Here is a 19612-nt window from a genome sequence, read left to right on the forward strand (position 1 = left end):
GCAAGGATTAATTCGTGCACCTTGTCCTACAGCCTATGTATGTAGGCAAAAGAGCGGGTTGTAATTACGCTTATGCGCAAATTTCACAGCGTTTTTAACCCTAACAGCGGTACCTGTACAAACATCTCCTCACGCACCGTGCCTGTACGAGGGTAATTTAGACCCGTCACATTGCGCGATGATGGATTGTGCGTTTCGTTTTACGACTTTACACTTGCGCCACGCTTTTATAGCTGTGCGCAAACGGCTGTGAATGACTCCTCTCAGTGCAGCGGGTCATATTTAACCCGAACAACCAGAAGATCATGAGATGTCAGGAATAATGATGCGTCTGCGAGAAAAACGCGGCAATTACAATAGAATCCTTAGTTCTTTGAATATCTGACGTGTACAAGCGCACAAGAGGATTTCTTTTTGTGTGTGTGTGTGTTTCTTAAATCATGAGCCTGGGGTACCCTTTTGGATTGAAAATAGTCATACTGTTTTAATTAGAAATTTCTCCTTATTTTTGAAAAACAAAATTTTCCTGCGGACAGCACCTTTGGACTCCTCGTCATTGGACTGTGAGCGTCTGCTGGCTTGATGAAGACTGTAATTAGGGTGGGAAACATGGATCTTCGCAATGTCACCCTCTATGTATAGATTTTTCTAATAAGCCCGGACAAAGAAACAATTCATATGGTGACAAAGTTAATGCGGTGCATCTGTGTGTATCGTTGGGCTTGTTTCAGGCGCTGCTGAGATGAGGAGCGACCTTTGCACTGGTAAAAGTGGAAATTATGGAAGTTTAACAGCTAAAAGTCACTCAAGTAAGTTAGGTAAATTTCAACCACTTTTGAAAACATGCTTCTAAAAATTAGACCTTAGCATTCGGACTTCACAGTGACAGTTTTAGCACCCTGGGAGAGACCACCTTTTCTGCAGACTAAACTTTTTTTTTTTTAAAGAAAACTAAGAATCTGTTTTATTGTTTTCACAATCAGAACAAATGTTTTACAAATCACCTGATTTTTTAAAATGTGCTATTATTGTAGTTTATTCCTGACCAGGTTTGACCAGTCCTCATAAATTGTAGTTTTCACGTTTGCCCTCATCTGATGTGCTCCTAAGGCAGAAAAAATATGAAGGTGCTGTTTGTTTGTTCTCTCTGATGAAATAAAGGTTTAATTTTCCTCAAACTGTGTTTTTAAAGAACCTCCGGTCTTCCTTGAACTACGTATTTCAAGTTTTCCAGTAGTGAGCCTTCATATGCACTGAAGCCTCCAATCAGATGGATCACTTTTGTTTTTTCTTCGTGGACGTGTGCCATCCTCTGACAACACGGCGCCCTGGGCAGTCAGCCATTTTACCCCTACCAAAAAACTGCAACTGGTTGCTAAAATTTCCTAGATATTAACTTAAATTATTGCGTTATTACAAACTTTCTCAATTAAAATTCTCATGTTTTTTTTTTTTTTTTTTTTTGCTTTTTTTTTTTTTACCAAAGTGATAAATTTGATCATATTAGCCTTGACGTTTTCTGTTGGACAACACAAATAATAAAATGTTGATTTTATTTTCATAGTGTAAAAAAAAATCACCCAATAAATCAGTGCAATGTTAAACAGCCTCTAATGTACCAGACACCCTCAGGGGCCTTTTTTTCCCCCTTAGCTCACCTGCTTATTTGTGATTGGCGGGGATTGGACCCATGACCCCCTGGTTACGCAGACCAGAGCCGGTGCGGTTCCTGTTTCTCTCTGCTTGCAGTCTTTGCAGTCCGTATTCAGTCAATTAGAGATTTCTGAGGAGAAAAACAATCGATCTTCCATCTGCACCGTGCTCCCAGTTCAACAAATGAGATTCTTGTTTCATGCAGCTGATTTGGTGACAGTCTGGGGGATTATAGGAGGAATGAAGTTACTGTGGTGAGGAGGAGAGGAGCAGGTGCCACAGAGTTCTGCTGCAGAAAGTTTGACACTGACGGACTTAAAGGTAGAAAATAGGACAACCTCTGTTGTGTTAATAAAGTGACGGAAATGTATGACTGAAGGCTTTTAGGTTCAGTGACAAAGGTCTCCCATCCTGTGTAACATGTCAACAACTCTATTGCCTCCACCTTACAAAAAAAGATTTTACAATTCAAATTTGTAAAATATGCTTTTAAAAGCTTACAAAATCATTGTAAGCAAAAATATCCATACGCTATGAAAATAAATTTTAGAAGGCATTAATTATAAGCCATTAAAACTGTATAAAAAATGAGTCAAGCATGCTAGTTTGTAAATTAAATGTTTGATAGTAGTTAAATTTCAACTACATTAACTTCTTCATCTTGGTAACAAATCCTACCTGAACAATATTAGAATTTAACTCAAGATTAACTGGTACTCTTATTTGTTCAGCGTCCAGGAGAGAATGGCAAGGCTGACACTTATGGGATGTCCTACCTATGAATGAATGTATGAAGTAAACACAAAAATTCATGAGTAGTGGTTGTGAAGTTGATGTGTTGAAGCAGGGTTGGAAACAAACCTGATGCCAAACTCAAACTTGCAAGTGAAGCTTCTTAACTTTGAGGCAAATAGCAAATCTTTGCAGTGGTTGTCATGGAAAAAGTTTAAATAATTCATTTTATATTTCCACTAAATTTTAATACTGAATAGTTAAAACTTCAGTCAGTCAGTCAGTCATTTTCTACCGCTTATTCCATAGTGGGTCGTGGGGGAGCTGGTGCCTATCTCCAGCAGTCTATGGGCGAGAGGCAGGGTACACCCTGGACAGGTCGCCAGTCCATCGCAGGGCAAACTTAATTTGATTAATTTAGTAATAAAGTATTTTTTTCTGTTAAACAAGTTCAGCCTTGAAATTAAAATGTAGCCCTTCAAAAAAAAAAAAAAAAAAGACATGCAAATGGGTCCACCAATTTAAGTGGTTAAATTCTAGCTAGTCCTTTTTCTAGTGTAGTTTTCGTTCCTAACCTGTGATTTCCCACATTATGGTGTAGTAGAAACAAAGGTTGATAAATTAGAGTACCCCAGTATTGAGGGAATACACGCCTTAATAAAATGAACACGCAGGGTTTTATTTTATGATTAGTTTTTAATCATTAGATTGGAAATGCATGTTGGTGCTCAGAGGGACAACTCCATTTACTGGGGGTTAATTTCATAAAGCCAAATGAATTGGGGTATTAAGGAGTAGCTTAAACTATTTACCTACCTAAAAACCTGTTAGATCAAAACACTGCTTTTTTGACATTGTTACAGACTGCAAAATGTTATAAAGTTTTTAAAAGAAATGGTTTACTGTAAAATGTCTTATGGGTGTCTTACACGGATCTCAATGAAGGCTTTTTTAATGTTACCTTATTGAGATAATGTTGGGTTTTAATATTTGGATCTTTACACCTTGTTCTAGTTATTTTTACTCTGGTTTTAGGGTGACTCATCTGTTAGAGCACGTCTGGCACACTTAGTTCATTAAAGTGAGATGCCCATGTCCAAGAAAACCGGCCAGTGATTTTAAGGCTTCTCCTACCAATAAACCTGAAAACAGGATCTCTGATCATGTTCTCCCATCTCCTGCTTTCCCCTCCCACAGAACGGGACCTGAGCCACGTGTTTCCAAGCTGCGATCAGCGTGCCTGGGGTCCGCCCGGTCACCCCAACCACAGGTGGAGCGCCCCGCCGGCGCATCTCATGCCTCAATTAGCGCCGCTGCCCTCCTGCACGGACTCGATTAGGCCGTGATTTATCCGAAAGAAATATAATTATACCTCCAAATAAAATAATCAGCATTGAAGAGCGATTTCCTTAACGAGACGGAGCGGGGTGGATGTCACGGAGTAGCAGCGCCTCATTAGGGCGGTAATGAGACTTTGGGGTGATCCCGATAATTATCGAAATCTGCAAAATAAGGATCAAGTCAAATGTAACCTTAATTTGTCTCGCAATTGAGTTCATTTATTAGCATGACTATTTAGGAAAGACTCACTCTGCGTTAATGTAAGGTGTCATTATTTTAGGCCATTTGAATAACAGATGGGAGCGCAGCAGGGACATGAGGCGGCCATGTTTTGTCATTCACGGCCATAAGCAACATTTGTCAAGACTGACAGAGTTTCCCAAAGTGCTCTCTTCTTTATTGTAGGCATCAAGACACAATCCAGTTCAGTGTTGTTAACAGGAACACCAACAAGTACATACATGCAATTAAATCCTTCCAACTGCTTTGCCAAGTGGAGTGATCAATTAAAAAGAAATAAAAACCAACAGGACGCCTCTAATAAAATAATTGCACAGTGCATATCTGGACTGTGAATTGCTATAAATCACTTCCCACCTTATTTTCTATTTATTCAGAAACAAAAAGGCAGATTAAGAGTCAAAATCAACATAATCTGAGCTAATAAAAACCGAGAGAAGGCAACAATTCTAATTTATAAAAGAAGCAAAAGTCTTTCAGTAATGGTTCAAACCAACAAAGTGTCCTGCAGAAAAGTGATTGGACCAAAAGCGTGCATTTAATAATGAGAAAGCTTAGAACCACCCCCCCATTCACTTCTTCACTCTTTTGTGTTAATAAACAGAATATTTTACTGTATTCTTATGGGATTTACACAGAAGTTGAACAAATGTGGTGGCATGCTAGGAGTAAACAGTAGAAACAATCACATCAAGAGCAGAAACTTTGAATGGATTCTGTTAGGTGTCTGTGGTTCTAAAGGAGGCCTGAAGAAAGGAATGGACATTTAAGCCGGTGATTCCAGCAGTGAGGACAGAAAGCCGGCAGAAATTATCCTTCAAGCTTCACTGAGTCCAATACGTTTCTAGCTTCATTGTACTCCTCTGATTTAGCCAGCTCCTCTTCTGTTTCCTGGGCAGACACAAACACAAGCACACACGTTTGGTTTTATTGCAATCCACTGCATTGCTGCTGGCTTTGAAGAAGCGTCTAAAAGAAAACACACTGAACAAACTGTCACCATTAGAAAACTGGTTACAGGAACCTAAATTTAGCAGAGAAGCAGTCACTATGAGGGACATCACGACTGTAAAGCTGTCCTTTAATCAAGTACATTTGAGTTCCTGTGGTGGTCACCACGGTGACAGCGCTGCTAATGAACTGTGATGAGCGTGTGCATGTCTGTCTCAGGGAGGATGAGCTACAGGAGAGGGGACATGTCTCTAATTCCAGGTTAGCTCCCTCTGCCTACCATTCAGCTCCGTGTGTCTCTCTCTCTCTCTCTCTTGCTGGTGACTCACACCTCGAGCTGCCCGGCTGCTGCTCTGCATTAATTGAGATGACCCTGGGCCATGCATGCTTATGTTTGCTCCTCGCTATATCAACTTAAATCCCCAGGGTTTAGGCTTGCTCTCTGCTTGTATAGACACAAGATAATTCATGCAATGGGTGGTTTCGGTTCATACTGAAAAATTCACTTCATTTAAAGCATCAAAACAATCGTTGACATTTGCTACCAGGCAGCTTGTTGTATTTGAGAAGAACGTTTCCAACATTTTAGAAAACGGGACAGAGAGCGCATCTTACTTTGGCAATATTAATGCTCTAAAAGTCTTCATAGCTTTTTTTATTGGTTATGTAGCAGTACTTTAATAAAGAGAAAAGGTGATAGAGTAAGAACGTATGAAAGAAGGTGCTGTTGGGGCAGAGGTTCACCTTCCAGCAGGACAACCCTGAACATGTAGCCTGAGCTACAATAGAGTGGTTTAGATCATGGGCTTTCAAAGTACGGGACAGTTAGCCACCTCTCAGAGAGCAAAGAGACAAATGGGCCCCCAGAGTTCATTTAGCCTCCTGTCAAAAATCTCCCAGGGTTTGGTCACCAATCTTAGATGTTTGGTGTCAATATGAGGCCAGAGTCAACATGGTCTCGTTGTTAGGTAGCACCTCTCGGCAGACATCACACTGTGGCAGTGGAGTTTCTTCAGATCCAGTCCATGAAAATTCATACTTTAAATAATCGTGGTCATACTTCCTTTTTTTGCTTGGCCCAGACTGTCTCCTCACTGTCCATAGCTTTAGGTACTAAAAATCGATCCATTTTGTCTCTGGCATAGGCTAGCTGAAGTTGGCTAAATGTCCGTAGTTACTTTTTCTGGTTTATTCATTTCCTCATGTCGCGCCGCTCTGAAGAACTCAGGCTGTTTGGCAGCAGTAATTTACACAATGCCGGTTTTGTTGAATCCTGATATAATAACCTCTTCACAAAACCCAACAGTGAATCATTATTCTACCTTAAAAGACAACTATATAAGATTCTGGAGGAGCCATCACCCTAATATTTTTATCTTTGTTTTGTCACATTTTCCCCTACCACCAAGTTTTACTTACAAGTAACTGAAGCAGGTCTGCGTGGGCTACAGCCAGACGGCGGCGGCAGTCTGGGATCATCATTCTAGACTCCTGCAACACCTCCACCTGTGCTCACACAAAAATCACATTGTCAGTTTTTTTCCTACCATATTTAGAACATTGATCGAAACAGCTAGATACATGCAGATTGATTAGCTGGATTTTGTAACATGGAGGGTGTCCCACGCAAGCTCGGCTGTGGTTAACATCTCTCCAATGTGGCGGCACTACATAAAAAAAAAGGTTATTGAGTTATCGATCGGGCTGGGAGTTGGGCAGCGAGGGACCGCCTGGATCTGCCTGCACACCTGGATGAATGAAGAAACCTTGAGGCGAGGGCACGGTGATCAGGCGTAAAGAGGTATTACAGCGCCTGTAGTGAAACATACAGTCGGGTGGGGAACTTGCACAAGCACTGCTAATGTGGAATTCCCCCAGCCGGCACCCCAAAGAGCAGAAAAACAGTCTGCTAACGTTGTCAGACACACTTCTTCTTGACAGATGCTTCCTCGCCTATCCCAGTGTGGTGCTGCACAGTCAAAACATGGACACAGTCGCCTGCATGGACACTGCACAAGCCTTCATGTGGCTGAATCGGAGAGCCTCACTGACACACAGTAGACGGCTGGTCGTCTAAATGTGACAAGGTGAGCGAGACAAGTGGAGAGGCGCTGAAACAAGAGGAAAGTCACAGTGCCCTCCTGGTGCAGTGGAATGATCCCATCAGGACAGGATAAAGATGACACTTGAAGCCTATTGATTCCATTAAAACATAAACCTGTAAGCCATCCTGTCTCAGGAACCTCTTATCTTCTATAATCCATCTGGCCTTCCAATCTACCCATTTAACACCTACTAAGCCTGTCGCTCAGGCTCAACTGCCTCCTCCATGAGACAACAAAGAAAACCCAAACAGAATCTTTCATACACCAGAGTTTTTATTTCTGAACTGTGGTGGATGTCACACTGGGCAGATATGACAGATTATGTTTTTATTGTTTTAACACACAATTAAATAAAAGTAGAATAAAAAATTAAATGAAATACAATAAAGAGTAACCATAAAACCATAAAATAGTCAAACTCTATTCAGGGTTTCATAAGTAAGTAAAATGGGGAAACTAAATATAACAGGGCTGAATTTAATATATTTTCCTTAATAATCAGATTACTGAAATTTTTATAAGGCAAGCAAGGAGGAGGGTTTCTGTATTTTAGAGTTCCTAACAGTGCTGGGAGGAGCTACAGAGTAGCATGCAGAAGTAAACACCTCGTTGCCTAGTCCTCTCAGCTGCCATGCGGCTAGCTGTAAGTTAACTGGGTGTTTGCTATCTTCAAATTTAAATTCAATTTAGAAATACTTTATTAATTCCAAAGGGAAATTAGTTGTTGTTGTACCCCATAGTATGCAGGTTTCATCAAAGAGCCATTGTAGTTTCTCTTAAAATCTACAATCATCTCCTTTGTTTTATTCACGTTCAAGATGAGAGGATTGTTTCCACACCATGCCACAAAGCGGTCCACCAGCTCCCTGTACTCAGCTTCTTGTCCATCTCTGATCCACCCCACGACTGCAGAATCATCCGAGTATTTCTGCAGATGACAGGAGTCTGTCTTGTACTTGAAGTCTGAGGTGTACAGAGTGAAAAGGAATGGTGAGAGTACAGTCCCCTGTGGTGCTCCTGTGCTGCTGACTACCTGGTTAGACTCACAACCCTTCAGTCTCACAAACTGTGGTCTGTTTGTCAGGTAGTCTTTGATCCAGGAGATTGTTGAGGCCTCCACCTGAGTCTTCTGGAGTTTCTGACAAAGCAGATCAGGTTGAATTGTATTAAATGCACTGGAGAAATCAAAGAACATGATCCTCACAGTGCTGCTGGCTTTGTCCAGATGACAGTGAGTTTGTTGAAGCAGGTGTATGATGGCATCTTCAACTCCAACTCCACAGCGATAAGCAAACTGAAGGGGGTCCTGATCATTTGTTTGCTTAATCAAATGGGCCAACAGGCGTCTCACTAGGACCTATATGATCTGGACGTTCAACAAAATAGAGTCTGCAATGCAATGTTGCAAATGCAAAGAACTGCTTGGACACAGCATTCAGCAAGCCACTGTATTTAAAACATCAGGCATTCGCTTTCTGCATATGGGTGATATATTTGGCCAGTTGGATGGACTCCAATAATACCATCGCAACTAAATATGTTCCTGATAAGGTACGGATGTGTTTGTCTGTATAATCTGTTAACATCGTATCTGTTGTCTTGGTGTCCAAGCCCTGTAGCCAAGGATTTTCTTGTACTCTGCATGACAGCCAAAATTATACAAGAATGTATTTACTTACGTAAAAGTGTTAATACAGCAAATCAACTGTGACAGAGCGTTCAGCAAACATTCACAGAGCCTTAAACATGAAGAAACTGGGTCAGAACATATTTTAAGGCTAAATAAACTAATTAAAATATAATCGTTGCCCACAGAAACAGAGGTGTGAATGCTTTATGTGTTCAGGCTGCAAAATTAACAAAGGGTCGCTGTCAAATTTATTAATATAAATTTATAGTGTATGACATTACTACTACTACTACTGATAACTACCGTTAATGCACTGGCTTCACTTTTAGCGCATGATTTCCAGCCTGTTAAAACATGATAATATTAATAACCATGCTGACTTTGTATACACTGATGATAGTAAATCCCACTGTGTTTCCAATATAGATTATGAGCAACTCAGATTTTCCTTTTTTCTCCATTATCACAATGCCCCACCCACTCTGCATGACTTTTAGACTCCGTCACTAAAATTACTGGCCATGCAGGACTGTCAAAGTCCATCCATGTAGCCAAATGTACTCTTCGCATGTGACTGCTAAGAGTACATTTGGCTACATGGATGTGAATGCACGACTCACAATATTTCACACACTAATAGTAATTGTGATGAATGTTTCAAATCCTAACAATAACGTTCCTTGTGAAAGGCCAAGGTCATGTCAGGTCAGGTCAGGTCTATGACTTGAAACACCATTCTGCTAAAGATTGAAGCTATGATGGTGGCTTTGATTCGATATGTTGTGCAGCAGTTTAGACCGTCAGACGCTTCATCTGGTGACAATGAATATGAAACATCATTCTAACACAAATACTGAACCATTTTGGTCTGCATCTATAGAACATGGTATGAAATCTGTACACCTATTAAACCAAATGATGCGAAAACAGCACGTATAGAGGGCAGTATATGGGTCTTTGGACCCTTTACTACATGTCAGCAGTTATTAAACTACAATAACCCAACATGATAATAATTATATCTGCATCGAGGAGTTTAGAAAATCACCAGTCATTCTCCTTTCAAAGACTAACTTTTCTACTGATTCTTACTCAAAATAACCAAGAATCAACCAAAAAATGCTGAGAATTCAAAACAGAAAAGTAAGACTTGAATACCTGTTTCTTGATGACAAATTCATCCTCTCCCTCTGCCTTCAGGCGCTCAACTTTCTCTTCTTGCTGCCTTGCTTCATTTATGTATGAAATCTCCTCTTTGGCCAGCCTGAAAGGAGAAGAGGAGAAGACACGATTAAAGGCGATGACACTCTTGTTCCTGCAAACATCAAACACTAGAGACACAATATAGGCTGAACCATGAAAGCCAGGCTGTGATGGTCACTTTTTACAGACGGGTCCATCCGTCTTCACGCACTTCCACTGACTGGGGGGTGGGGTCACAGTGAGATCATCTCCCACAGGATGCCAAGATACACTCCACAGTAATAAACTCTGAACAAGTCATATATCCTCACTGCTGCCAGAATAAGATCCACTAGCTTCTTACGCTGACTGAATTAAAAATCTGAGGCAGGACGTATCAGACTGGAAGGCATTTTGGTTATCAAGACTCGAATCTACAATAAAAAGAAAACTTAAGACATATATAATATATATTACCCATTCAATACAAATAAAAGCCTCAAAAACAAATTTATCTCCACCATTCGAAATACTGGTGTTATCCTTTCTTTTTTGAAATTATCTTCTGGTTGTCTCAACTTATCAGGCAGCATAACGTTCCCCACATCTTTCACATCAGTGACCCTTTCATGTCTGTCACATGAGCTCAGAGTGACCTTGCTCTCATCTGTGAAAAGAACAGAGCGCCACTGCTGAACCTGCCAATCCTGGTGTTCTCTGGGAAATGCCAGTGGAGCTCCACGGTACCGGGCAGTGAGCACAGGGCCTACTGGAGGACGTCGGGTTCTCAGGCCATCCTAATGAGGTCTTATTCTAATAGCCCGGTCAGAGACATCCATGCCAGTGGCCCACTGGACGTCACTTTGTAGAGCTCTGCCAGTACTTATCCTGTTCCTCCTTGCACAAAAGAGCAGGTACCGAACATGCTGTTAAGCACCTCGGCCGACCCTGTCCAGCTCTCCTGGGGGAACTCCATTTTTCCTTGAATCTCCTCCTTGCTCTAGACTGTGCTGGGAGACACAGAAACCTTCAGGCAATGGCACGTATTGATGTGCCATCCTGGTGGAATTGGACTGCCTGTGCAGCCTCTGCAGGGTCCAGGTATCGCCTCATGCTACCGATAGTGACACTGACCCGGGTCAAATGCAAAACTACTGAAAAGCAGTAAAATAAAATGAGGAGAGAAAAAATATCTGTGGCCTCCACCTGAAAAATGATTCTTGTCTCTGGGGTCGCCTCTTTGTTTCCCCTTTACTTCACGTTGTTAATTTCATCAACACCAAAACAGCTGAAACTGATTAACAACCTCTTCTACTACTGAACTGACCAGATCAATATTCCAGGAGTTTAACTGACTCGATATTATGCTCTGATTAAAGAGTGTTCCTGTAATTTTTTGAGCCGTGTATAATGGACAGGTACTGACATCCCAGCTCACCTGCAGCAAAACCAATAAGTATATTTAACAATATCATTCTGTAAGTTAACAATATGACCGAAAAGTCTCTGATGGCAGGTTTCATAAATTATGAAAGCCAAATGTAATCCCTTCATTAGAGCTGCAATATTAACACAATGGGCTTATTGGTCAAGTTAGCATTTTTATTTATTTTACTTTGTCCTAAATACTGTCTTGAGAGTAAGTGGTGTTCTTATTACTGTGGAATAATCAGGTTTGCAAAACATATTCCTATAAACTTCAGATGACTTGCCATACACCTCCCTCTGCTCGCCTCTTCCACAATGCAGCTCCATAGTTTGAATGATGGAAGTTGTGTTACTAGACATCAGAAATTGTATAACCATTATAACCAGTTATCATCTCATCTCATTTTTTATCTTTTATCTTATACTTCAATATTGTCAGAATCATCGAAGTAGTTTATACAAATGCATAATTCATTTCTAAAACATTTATCTAACCTAATCAGTCAATATATATTTGATTTTGTTTAAATAAAATAAAAAAAAGGAAATATTTTCCTTTTAAGTGAATAACTGAGCCATTATCCCTAATGATAGTTTTTTTGTTTAGCATTAACAGGTATTAACCAAAAATAAAAAACCCTTTTCCATCCATAATAATTGCATTGTACCATCCAGCTCACATGGTAACATCATAGCTGGCCCTTTAACCCACCTTTACCGTCTCTACCCCACACACTCCCACATAGTACTACTGCTTTTTACTGATTAATTGATCATCAATTCCTCCCTAATCTGGACCAAATCAGGTGGTAAATGGGCTTTCTTTCATTGATTGGTAGTGAAAATGGGCTTGAGTACATTGATAAATTTTGATTATTTATCAATTATGGGCCAAATGGAACTAAATCTATTAAACAGATTCAGAGGCTGATTGGCATAATAGAGTTTGAAAATATCGCTATTAGTAATAATTTCCATCTAATTGTCTTTTTCCGGCTGCGGCCGCTCGTCGAGATGACAACACAAATTTCATTTTTCATAAAATCAGCTGTGTGTATGTGAGTAATCCTTCATTAGTCAGTCATATTACTGAAGAGCCTTGCCTCCGTGTTGCGGCGCTCCTCGCCTAACCAAGGAAGCCAACAGCACTCTGTCATATTTTACATCAATTACCCCTTATCGTAATACGGTTCCATCAAGAAGCTTTTAAACAGGCACCATATGTAACGCCACCTCCTGTCTTCGACTCCCGTGTCTGACGCACAGTGAGTGATGTCGTCTGTTTAGAAAGAAGAAGGTGGTGCGCAGAGGAGGAAGAAAGACGGAGGAAGGGAGGCTGGAATAATTTAAATAAAACTGAAGGACAGTCTAATAACAAAATGTCCATTCCTCCACCTTCCAGTCCGGATGTTAATTTCTTATTTCTCCTGGAGCGCAGTGTGAATGAGGGGTGGGGTCGTGGCTGGTTTTAAATAGACCTGCCAACTCGGGCTTAATGGAAAAGCCAGCTCTCTGGAAAATAGAAAAAAAAAAAAAAAAGGGAATTAAAGCCAACCGACACACATTCGGCTGCCTTCTCTGGCACTGTATTTTTGAGCCACGACGTAGTCTGTGCTGCGACCGGAATGACAAAGGCAAATTACTGTTGTCATTTTATTAAGGGCATCCGCCTCGCTAGGGCAGAGAAGCACTGACTGGAATGTGAGAAAGCTGCAGGAAATAGGCCCCCACTAACAGAGCAAGGCAGGCTTACCCGAAGCCAGACTTTATGAAGGGGTGGAGGGACTGCGGAAAGAAAAGGAGAGCAGAGTAACAAGGACATGAACTTGAGACAGAGAACAACTCTGTGTGTTTAAAACTAACAGTTTGATTAAAGGTTCATGTCTTGGAGACATTTCCGGTCTAGAGGGATTGAGATTTAATATCCCCTGTCTGGTACTGGAAGAATATACTAAATGTTAAACCTTCATACAGTAGGAAGGGATAATGGCTACTCGGTGTGACTGCACAGCTACTTTGCTTCAAATGACTACTGCTGGACAGCATGTGGCATTTTCACAAAATTATTATTCAGTTTGTCCTGAACAAGTTCAGTCTTGTGTGGTGTGGCTCATCCATAAAACAGGACAGGTCCAAAACTGCAACGAACAATTAGATGTGCAGGGAAGATCATGAGGACTGACCTTCCCTCCATCCAAGATTTGTACAGGTCCAGGGTCAAGAAAAGGGCAGTTAACATCTCTTTAGACCCCACACATCCTGGACACTAACTGTTTGGACTTTTACCTTCAGGTCGGCGCTATAGAGCTCTAACGGCAAAAACCAGCCGCCACAGAAACAGTTACTTCCCCCAGGCGGTCTCTCTGATGAACACAACGAACACCTCTACTGTGAAACTAAATAAGCATGTTGCACTACCACAACTGCTCATTTTATCCTTTATTTCCTCTATAGTTTATATATTTATACATAATTTTTGTATGTTGTGAGCGCTTGAAACTGAAGTCAAATTCCTTGTTTGTACACTAAATCTTGGACAATAGAGCTGATTCTGAATATCTTCCAGGGGAAATCAGTCTGTCATTGTTATGTCTGTAGGACCTTGTTAACCCTGATACAGATACTTAGAAAAATACTTGATACCACTTTCGATATGGCGGCAACTTCTTTTGAAAGCACAGGGTTCTTACGAGTTGAGAAAAAAATGTCGCCAGTTACAATATGAAAATAATGTACCTTCCCTAATTTGGGTGAAACCAATAGGTAGGGGACAATTCAGCCCTCATTTAGAAAGAATATGTAACTTAAATGTCACTTCCCTCTTAGTACAAGTGTTAATATCCTTTATGGAAGTATGTACCTTTGATTCAGTAATGTTTTTATTTTCTTATTATAATGGATTATATTTAGTGTGGCACTGTGTGCTTCCAACTGCCCATAAATTTGCTGCAGATACAAACAAATGTTACTGCTGAGGCACAAATAAAACATTTCCATTTATCGCTACATTTTAATATAGTTTTTATTGTTTGTGTTTTAGAACAATTTGAAACCCCTGGCATTGTGTTTATTTTATTCTCAAGTTAAATCCTTTTGGTTTATTACTCCTTTCTGTGTTCTTGTCAGCTTGATGCATCCCATGTTCTGTTTGTTGTTCTTAATAAAGTTTTTTGGGGGAAAAAATTGCATTATTTACATTGAAAGTAATGGGGGCGCTGCGCCGGTCCGTTGTGGTGAATAGAGAGCTGAGCCAAAAAGCAAAGCTCTCGATTTACCGGTCGGTCTACGTTCCTACCCTCACCTATGGCCATGAACTTTGGGTCATGACCGAAAGAACGAGATCACGGATACAAGCGGTTGAAATGAGCTTCCTCCGTAAGGTGGCCGGGCACTCCCTTAGAGATAGGGTGAGGAGCTCGGCCATCCGGGAGGGGCTCGGAGTAGAGCCGCTGCTCCTTCACATCGAGAGGAGCCAGTTGAGGTGGCTCGGGCATCTATACCGGATGCCTCCTGGACGCCTTCCTCGGGAGGTGTTCCAGGCACGTCCCACCGGGAGGAGGCCCAGGGGACGGCCCAGGACACGCTGGAGGGACTATGTCTCTCGGCTGGGCCTTGGGCTCTCCCCGGAGGAGCTGGAGGAGGTGTCTGGGGAGAGGGACGTCTGGGCGTCTCTGCTGAGTATGCTGCCCCCGTGACCCGGCCCCAGATAAAGCGGAAGACGACGAGTACGAGTACATTGAAAGTAAAGTGCTTAGTTAACAAAGCAGAAGAACAACTCTTTCTCTGAGATTTATCTGAAAGTAATTCATTGGAACCAGACATGTTATGAGCCGAATTATCACTAACACACGTCAACGTAGACAGGAAGTAAGCTGATGTTTGCCCAAGAACTCCGCTAACATCTGAAGGAGAAGCAAGATGTGCGAGCCTGAAGTGTTACTGGATCTTTATAGCAGCTTATCTGAAATTAGGGATATTAGCAATCGTCTTTTACTCTCACACTAAACATCCGCCAATTTTTTTTTTATTCCAAAACATCTCACAAATAACTGACAGGTAGATTTTTATACACGCTTCAAAAAATACAATTAATCCTAACAAATTCTATGTATGTATACTAGTGATGGGATGAGATTTTAAAAATGTATTAATCAAAAGGTTTTCCAATAAATTAATCATAATTAATTGCATTTAAATCACATTTTAATCCAAAAGCTCAGTAATAGTAAGAATGTAATATCTTTAACACTACACATCACACCCCCACACCAAAAGAAAAAAATCCAAGAAAATATCCAGTTTTACATACATATATGGTATAAAACCACCAGGCTATCCTGAATTAAATAAAGACAAATGATTATTTTCCTATATTTTTTAACTGACTGCATTCATCTGGAACGTTTTGTCAGAACATGGAGCTTTCTTGCTTGAAGACAGTATTCTGGAAAGTGCATTTAAGCGGTAAACCAAATGTTTTAACAAATAACAACAGTATGCAAATCATGTTTCACAAATAGATAACTACTCCTGTAATGGATTAATGTAATGCATTATATTTATTATTTAATGTATGTGAATCCTGAGAATTGTGGCATTCTTGGCGGCCACATTGAATATGTATGTTGAATTTTTTTTTTTATTATGTTAAAGCAACAGTGTACAAAAATCCAAAATGAAATGTCTAAATGCATTCATTCTATAAATATATAAATAAATAAACTCTAATTTCAGGTGATATGTTAAAATCATTTTTATTTATTTTAGTATTAAATCAGTTATGTCATTGGGTTCCTTTGTTGCAAAGCACCATAGAATAATTTCCAGTGTCTTGTTAAATAGACTAACATCTGACTGGTTAACCTTTACAAGGTGAACAATTCAGACCAGTAAACTTACCATGTTAGCCCTGCACACCGACTTTAATGGGAATGGTTGACAGGTAAAGTTCATGATGTGTTGCATCACATCAACTAAATTATATATGCTTTGTGTAAATACAAAACCTTTTTATGGCATATTTAACAATTTATTCATAAAAATATTTAAACATTTGTTCCCAGTTTTATAAAATACTGTCACTGATTAGGTTTTTTTATTAAATTGTGGAACTTTTTGTGGCCCTAATGAAACTGGCCGACACGGAGCAGATTTTACTCTCTTTCGGACCATGCCGTTTGGGGCTTTTTTGGTCAACTATAAAAAAAAATTCATAACTATTGTATGCAACGTATTCTTCATCAACACAGTCAATCTACAAATAGTGGAACTGCGGCAAAGCAGAGCAGCATGGAGGCAACTTGGTATTAGCCATGAGCTAGCATGTTAGCTTTCCTCTAGCTTGGTCGCCTCGAGGTTCTGCGCACATATTAAACCATTTCAACACAATTGATAGTCGAAATATCACATTTATTGTCACACTATAAGGGGAGCCGGAGGTAGGAGACAGAGGTCTGAGTGCCGTAAAATCACCAGCAATAGAAGCTAACAAAAGACATGTCCTTGCTAAGCTAGCTGTTGTGCTCAAGCAGCACTTCAACATCGGAGACGCAGGCGGCATTTATTGCCCCATGTACGTCAAGTGCTTGTAGGTCTTAGCTGGCTAGCTTACTAGCAATAGCCTTGTGGCTGCTTCTATGGCATCTCTGGCTAAACTCACTAAATCGTATTTAGTGTAACAAACCATTACCTCTTCACGATGCCCGTTTTAATTTTAATCTGCCGTATTCTTGGATCCGCCATGGCGATAGAGATGATGAATGAAATCCGGTGTTGTTTGACCTCTAGAGCTAACTGCAAGCGGGGAGCAGATGGACTTCAGTGATGAGAAGCTGCTCACAGAGAAGTCGATCCGCAGAGTAGATTGTTATTGATTTTTCAGGTCTGAGTGGCAGGACGAGACAACTCTGAGCTGAGTGAGCTGGTCTGGACCTGGGGCTCGCTTATGTTCAAATTGATCTATAAATTGGATGCCGTTTAAAATTATAATATAATATCCTAATTATTTTTATGGTTGTTGATTTTATCAACAATATTTATTTTCCTGGTAAGCAACGAAACAAAACAAGGAAGCGTTTGCTTAGGGAACTATAACTCCTGAAAGAAGGCAAACCATAGCAACAGACATAGGAGGAGTATAAAAAATGTGTTGAAATCATAAAAAGACACAGCTACTAATTGTCAACGGAGACAGCTGAGGAGAAGTGGAGGAAAATGTATAAATCATTTTAAATTTCTTTTTGATTATTGGCCGGACTCTCCTCTCCAGTACCCTGGCATAGGCCTTACCAGGGAGGCTGAGGAATTCGATCCCCCTGTAGTTGGAACACAGCATTTTCTTTCTTTCTTTTTTCACTGATTTCCTTTTGTTTTCCTGATTTTGCATTTACTTTAATACACTTTGTGATTTATATCTGAGAACCATACTATGTAAATACTTGCATTAGAGGAACACTATTATTTTCAATTTACTACAGTTTCCGCAGCCTAATTTCTTCCTGTAAATTGACTGTTTACCAACACCCACTCGTTAAACTTAAGTGAAGACTTGATCACATTTGCACAATTCATATGATGAGTCTTTTATTTCATATTCATGTAGCAGCAGTAAAATTCAGTCAAGCCTTTGGTCAATCTTGCCTGTCTCTTTTGCAGGTGGATCATCCTGAAAGACAAATCAAATTAAATCGGATTCAAAACACAAAATGAGATCATTAGTGTCCCATTGTGAACCTAAAAATCACTGTTCATTCAACATATTTTTCAAAGTAAAAACTTTAAATGTCACTGCCTTCATATTTACTTGGCTTTTTGCATTTACTTTAAACAAAAATTAAGCTCTCCATACTGAAATGTGTCAAATGGAAAGATATAGACCAAACAAATTTAAAATTTACGCAGTTTTCCACCTAGGCTAAACAATTTACATGCTTTTACAAAGCTGTTTTACAACGACAGCACATTCAATATCATTTGAATCAGTCCGCGTCTAATATTGATTTGTGTGGTCACAAAGAAAATAATCAATTTCATAGCATTATCTGAGGCAACTTATGCCAAAAATATATACTATATTCTATAGGTCAATACTTGTGCCTGGTGCTAGTAACAAAAACGGTTTATGCACAGAAACAGCACTGAATTTTCTTTATAAACCATACTGTGAATGACTGAAAGTGTGCCTAAAACTTCATGCCAATATCTGAAGTGTTCCTCGAAGCGGACATTGTTACCAAACTGATGAATCCTGCTGGTGTCAGGTTAGTATTTTCACAAACAAACTGAACTTCTTCTATATGACAAAACTACATGTATGAAACAGAACATTAAAAATTTCTTAGTAGAGCGTATGTGTATTCTGTCCACAAAATCTAAATAGGCTTTCATCAGCTCTTACTAGAGATAATATTGTAATCTACTTTAATCTGATGACTATAAGCAAAACTAGGAAGAGGAATCTATTTAATTAGTGATGAAAGCAGTATTTACAACACAAAGGGAACGAGATATCTGGAGCTTGTACGTCTCACAGTACAGGAATAATTATAGTCGATTTTTACTTGCATTTGGGTTTCTTTTTGCATTGCCTCACTTCAATATTTCAGGTCCTGCATGTTGATCCTAATTCAATATACATTGGCGGTACCTGTGTATTATAAGAGTGTACAACTCAAATTAATTTGAGATGGAAGTGTGAAGTATTCAATAACGGCAAAGTCAGCTAAAATGAACAAAATAATGTAGGGGCAATATGAGTTTCTTTTGTCAGATTAATTGGCCTCACTATAACCTTGAAAATTTCGCAATTCTTATTGGCCAAAAAACGTATACTCAGTTGGACTTTGATTGGGCCATTCCAAGACATAAAACTGCTTAAAAAAATACAAACATTGTACCTCTTGCTTTGTGTTTAGGGTTGGTGTCCTGCTGGAATACATCATCCCCCACTCCCATACTCTACTCTTTTGCAGCCTTTTACACATGCTGTACTCATGTAGTAATCAGTTCTAATTCTGTACCATTTTGCCAAAAAAAAAAAAAAAGAAACACAATTAGAAAGCAATAGTATAAATGAAACAAATATAAAAAAAACAAACTAAATCATTGGTTGGGGTCTAGGTTAGCTGACTTAAGCCTGCAAATGAGCAAATACTGTGGATGTTAAGACTTTCATGGAAGAAATATCAAGTTTCTTCCAAAAAAGTAGAGTTTGTTTAACTGTTTGTGGAGATCAATATAAATGAAATAGAATAAAAACAACTGTGTGAAAAAGTTAGAATGCAGTATTAGAGTCCTATGGATGTTTAATTAAATAAGGATATTTAATATGTGTTTTAATAAGACAAAATAA

General features: G+C 39.7%; 1 protein-coding gene across 1 annotated transcript; it reads right to left on the reverse strand.

Moving 5' to 3' along the window:
- Positions 1 to 4098: 4098 nt before the first annotated feature.
- tbca (tubulin cofactor a) lies at positions 4099 to 17114 on the reverse strand. Its single transcript, XM_047371727.1, has 4 exons — positions 16952 to 17114; positions 9811 to 9916; positions 6337 to 6423; positions 4099 to 4857 (listed from the first exon to the last, which is right to left on the reverse strand). The coding sequence occupies exons 1-4, from the start codon at positions 17002 to 17004 to the stop codon at positions 4777 to 4779; spliced, it is 327 nt and encodes a 108-aa protein (XP_047227683.1). The 5' UTR covers positions 17005 to 17114; the 3' UTR covers positions 4099 to 4776.
- Positions 17115 to 19612: the final 2498 nt, after the last annotated feature.

Source organism: Girardinichthys multiradiatus, chromosome 8, assembly GCF_021462225.1.
Source record: "Girardinichthys multiradiatus isolate DD_20200921_A chromosome 8, DD_fGirMul_XY1, whole genome shotgun sequence".
NCBI lineage: Eukaryota > Metazoa > Chordata > Actinopteri > Cyprinodontiformes > Goodeidae > Girardinichthys > Girardinichthys multiradiatus.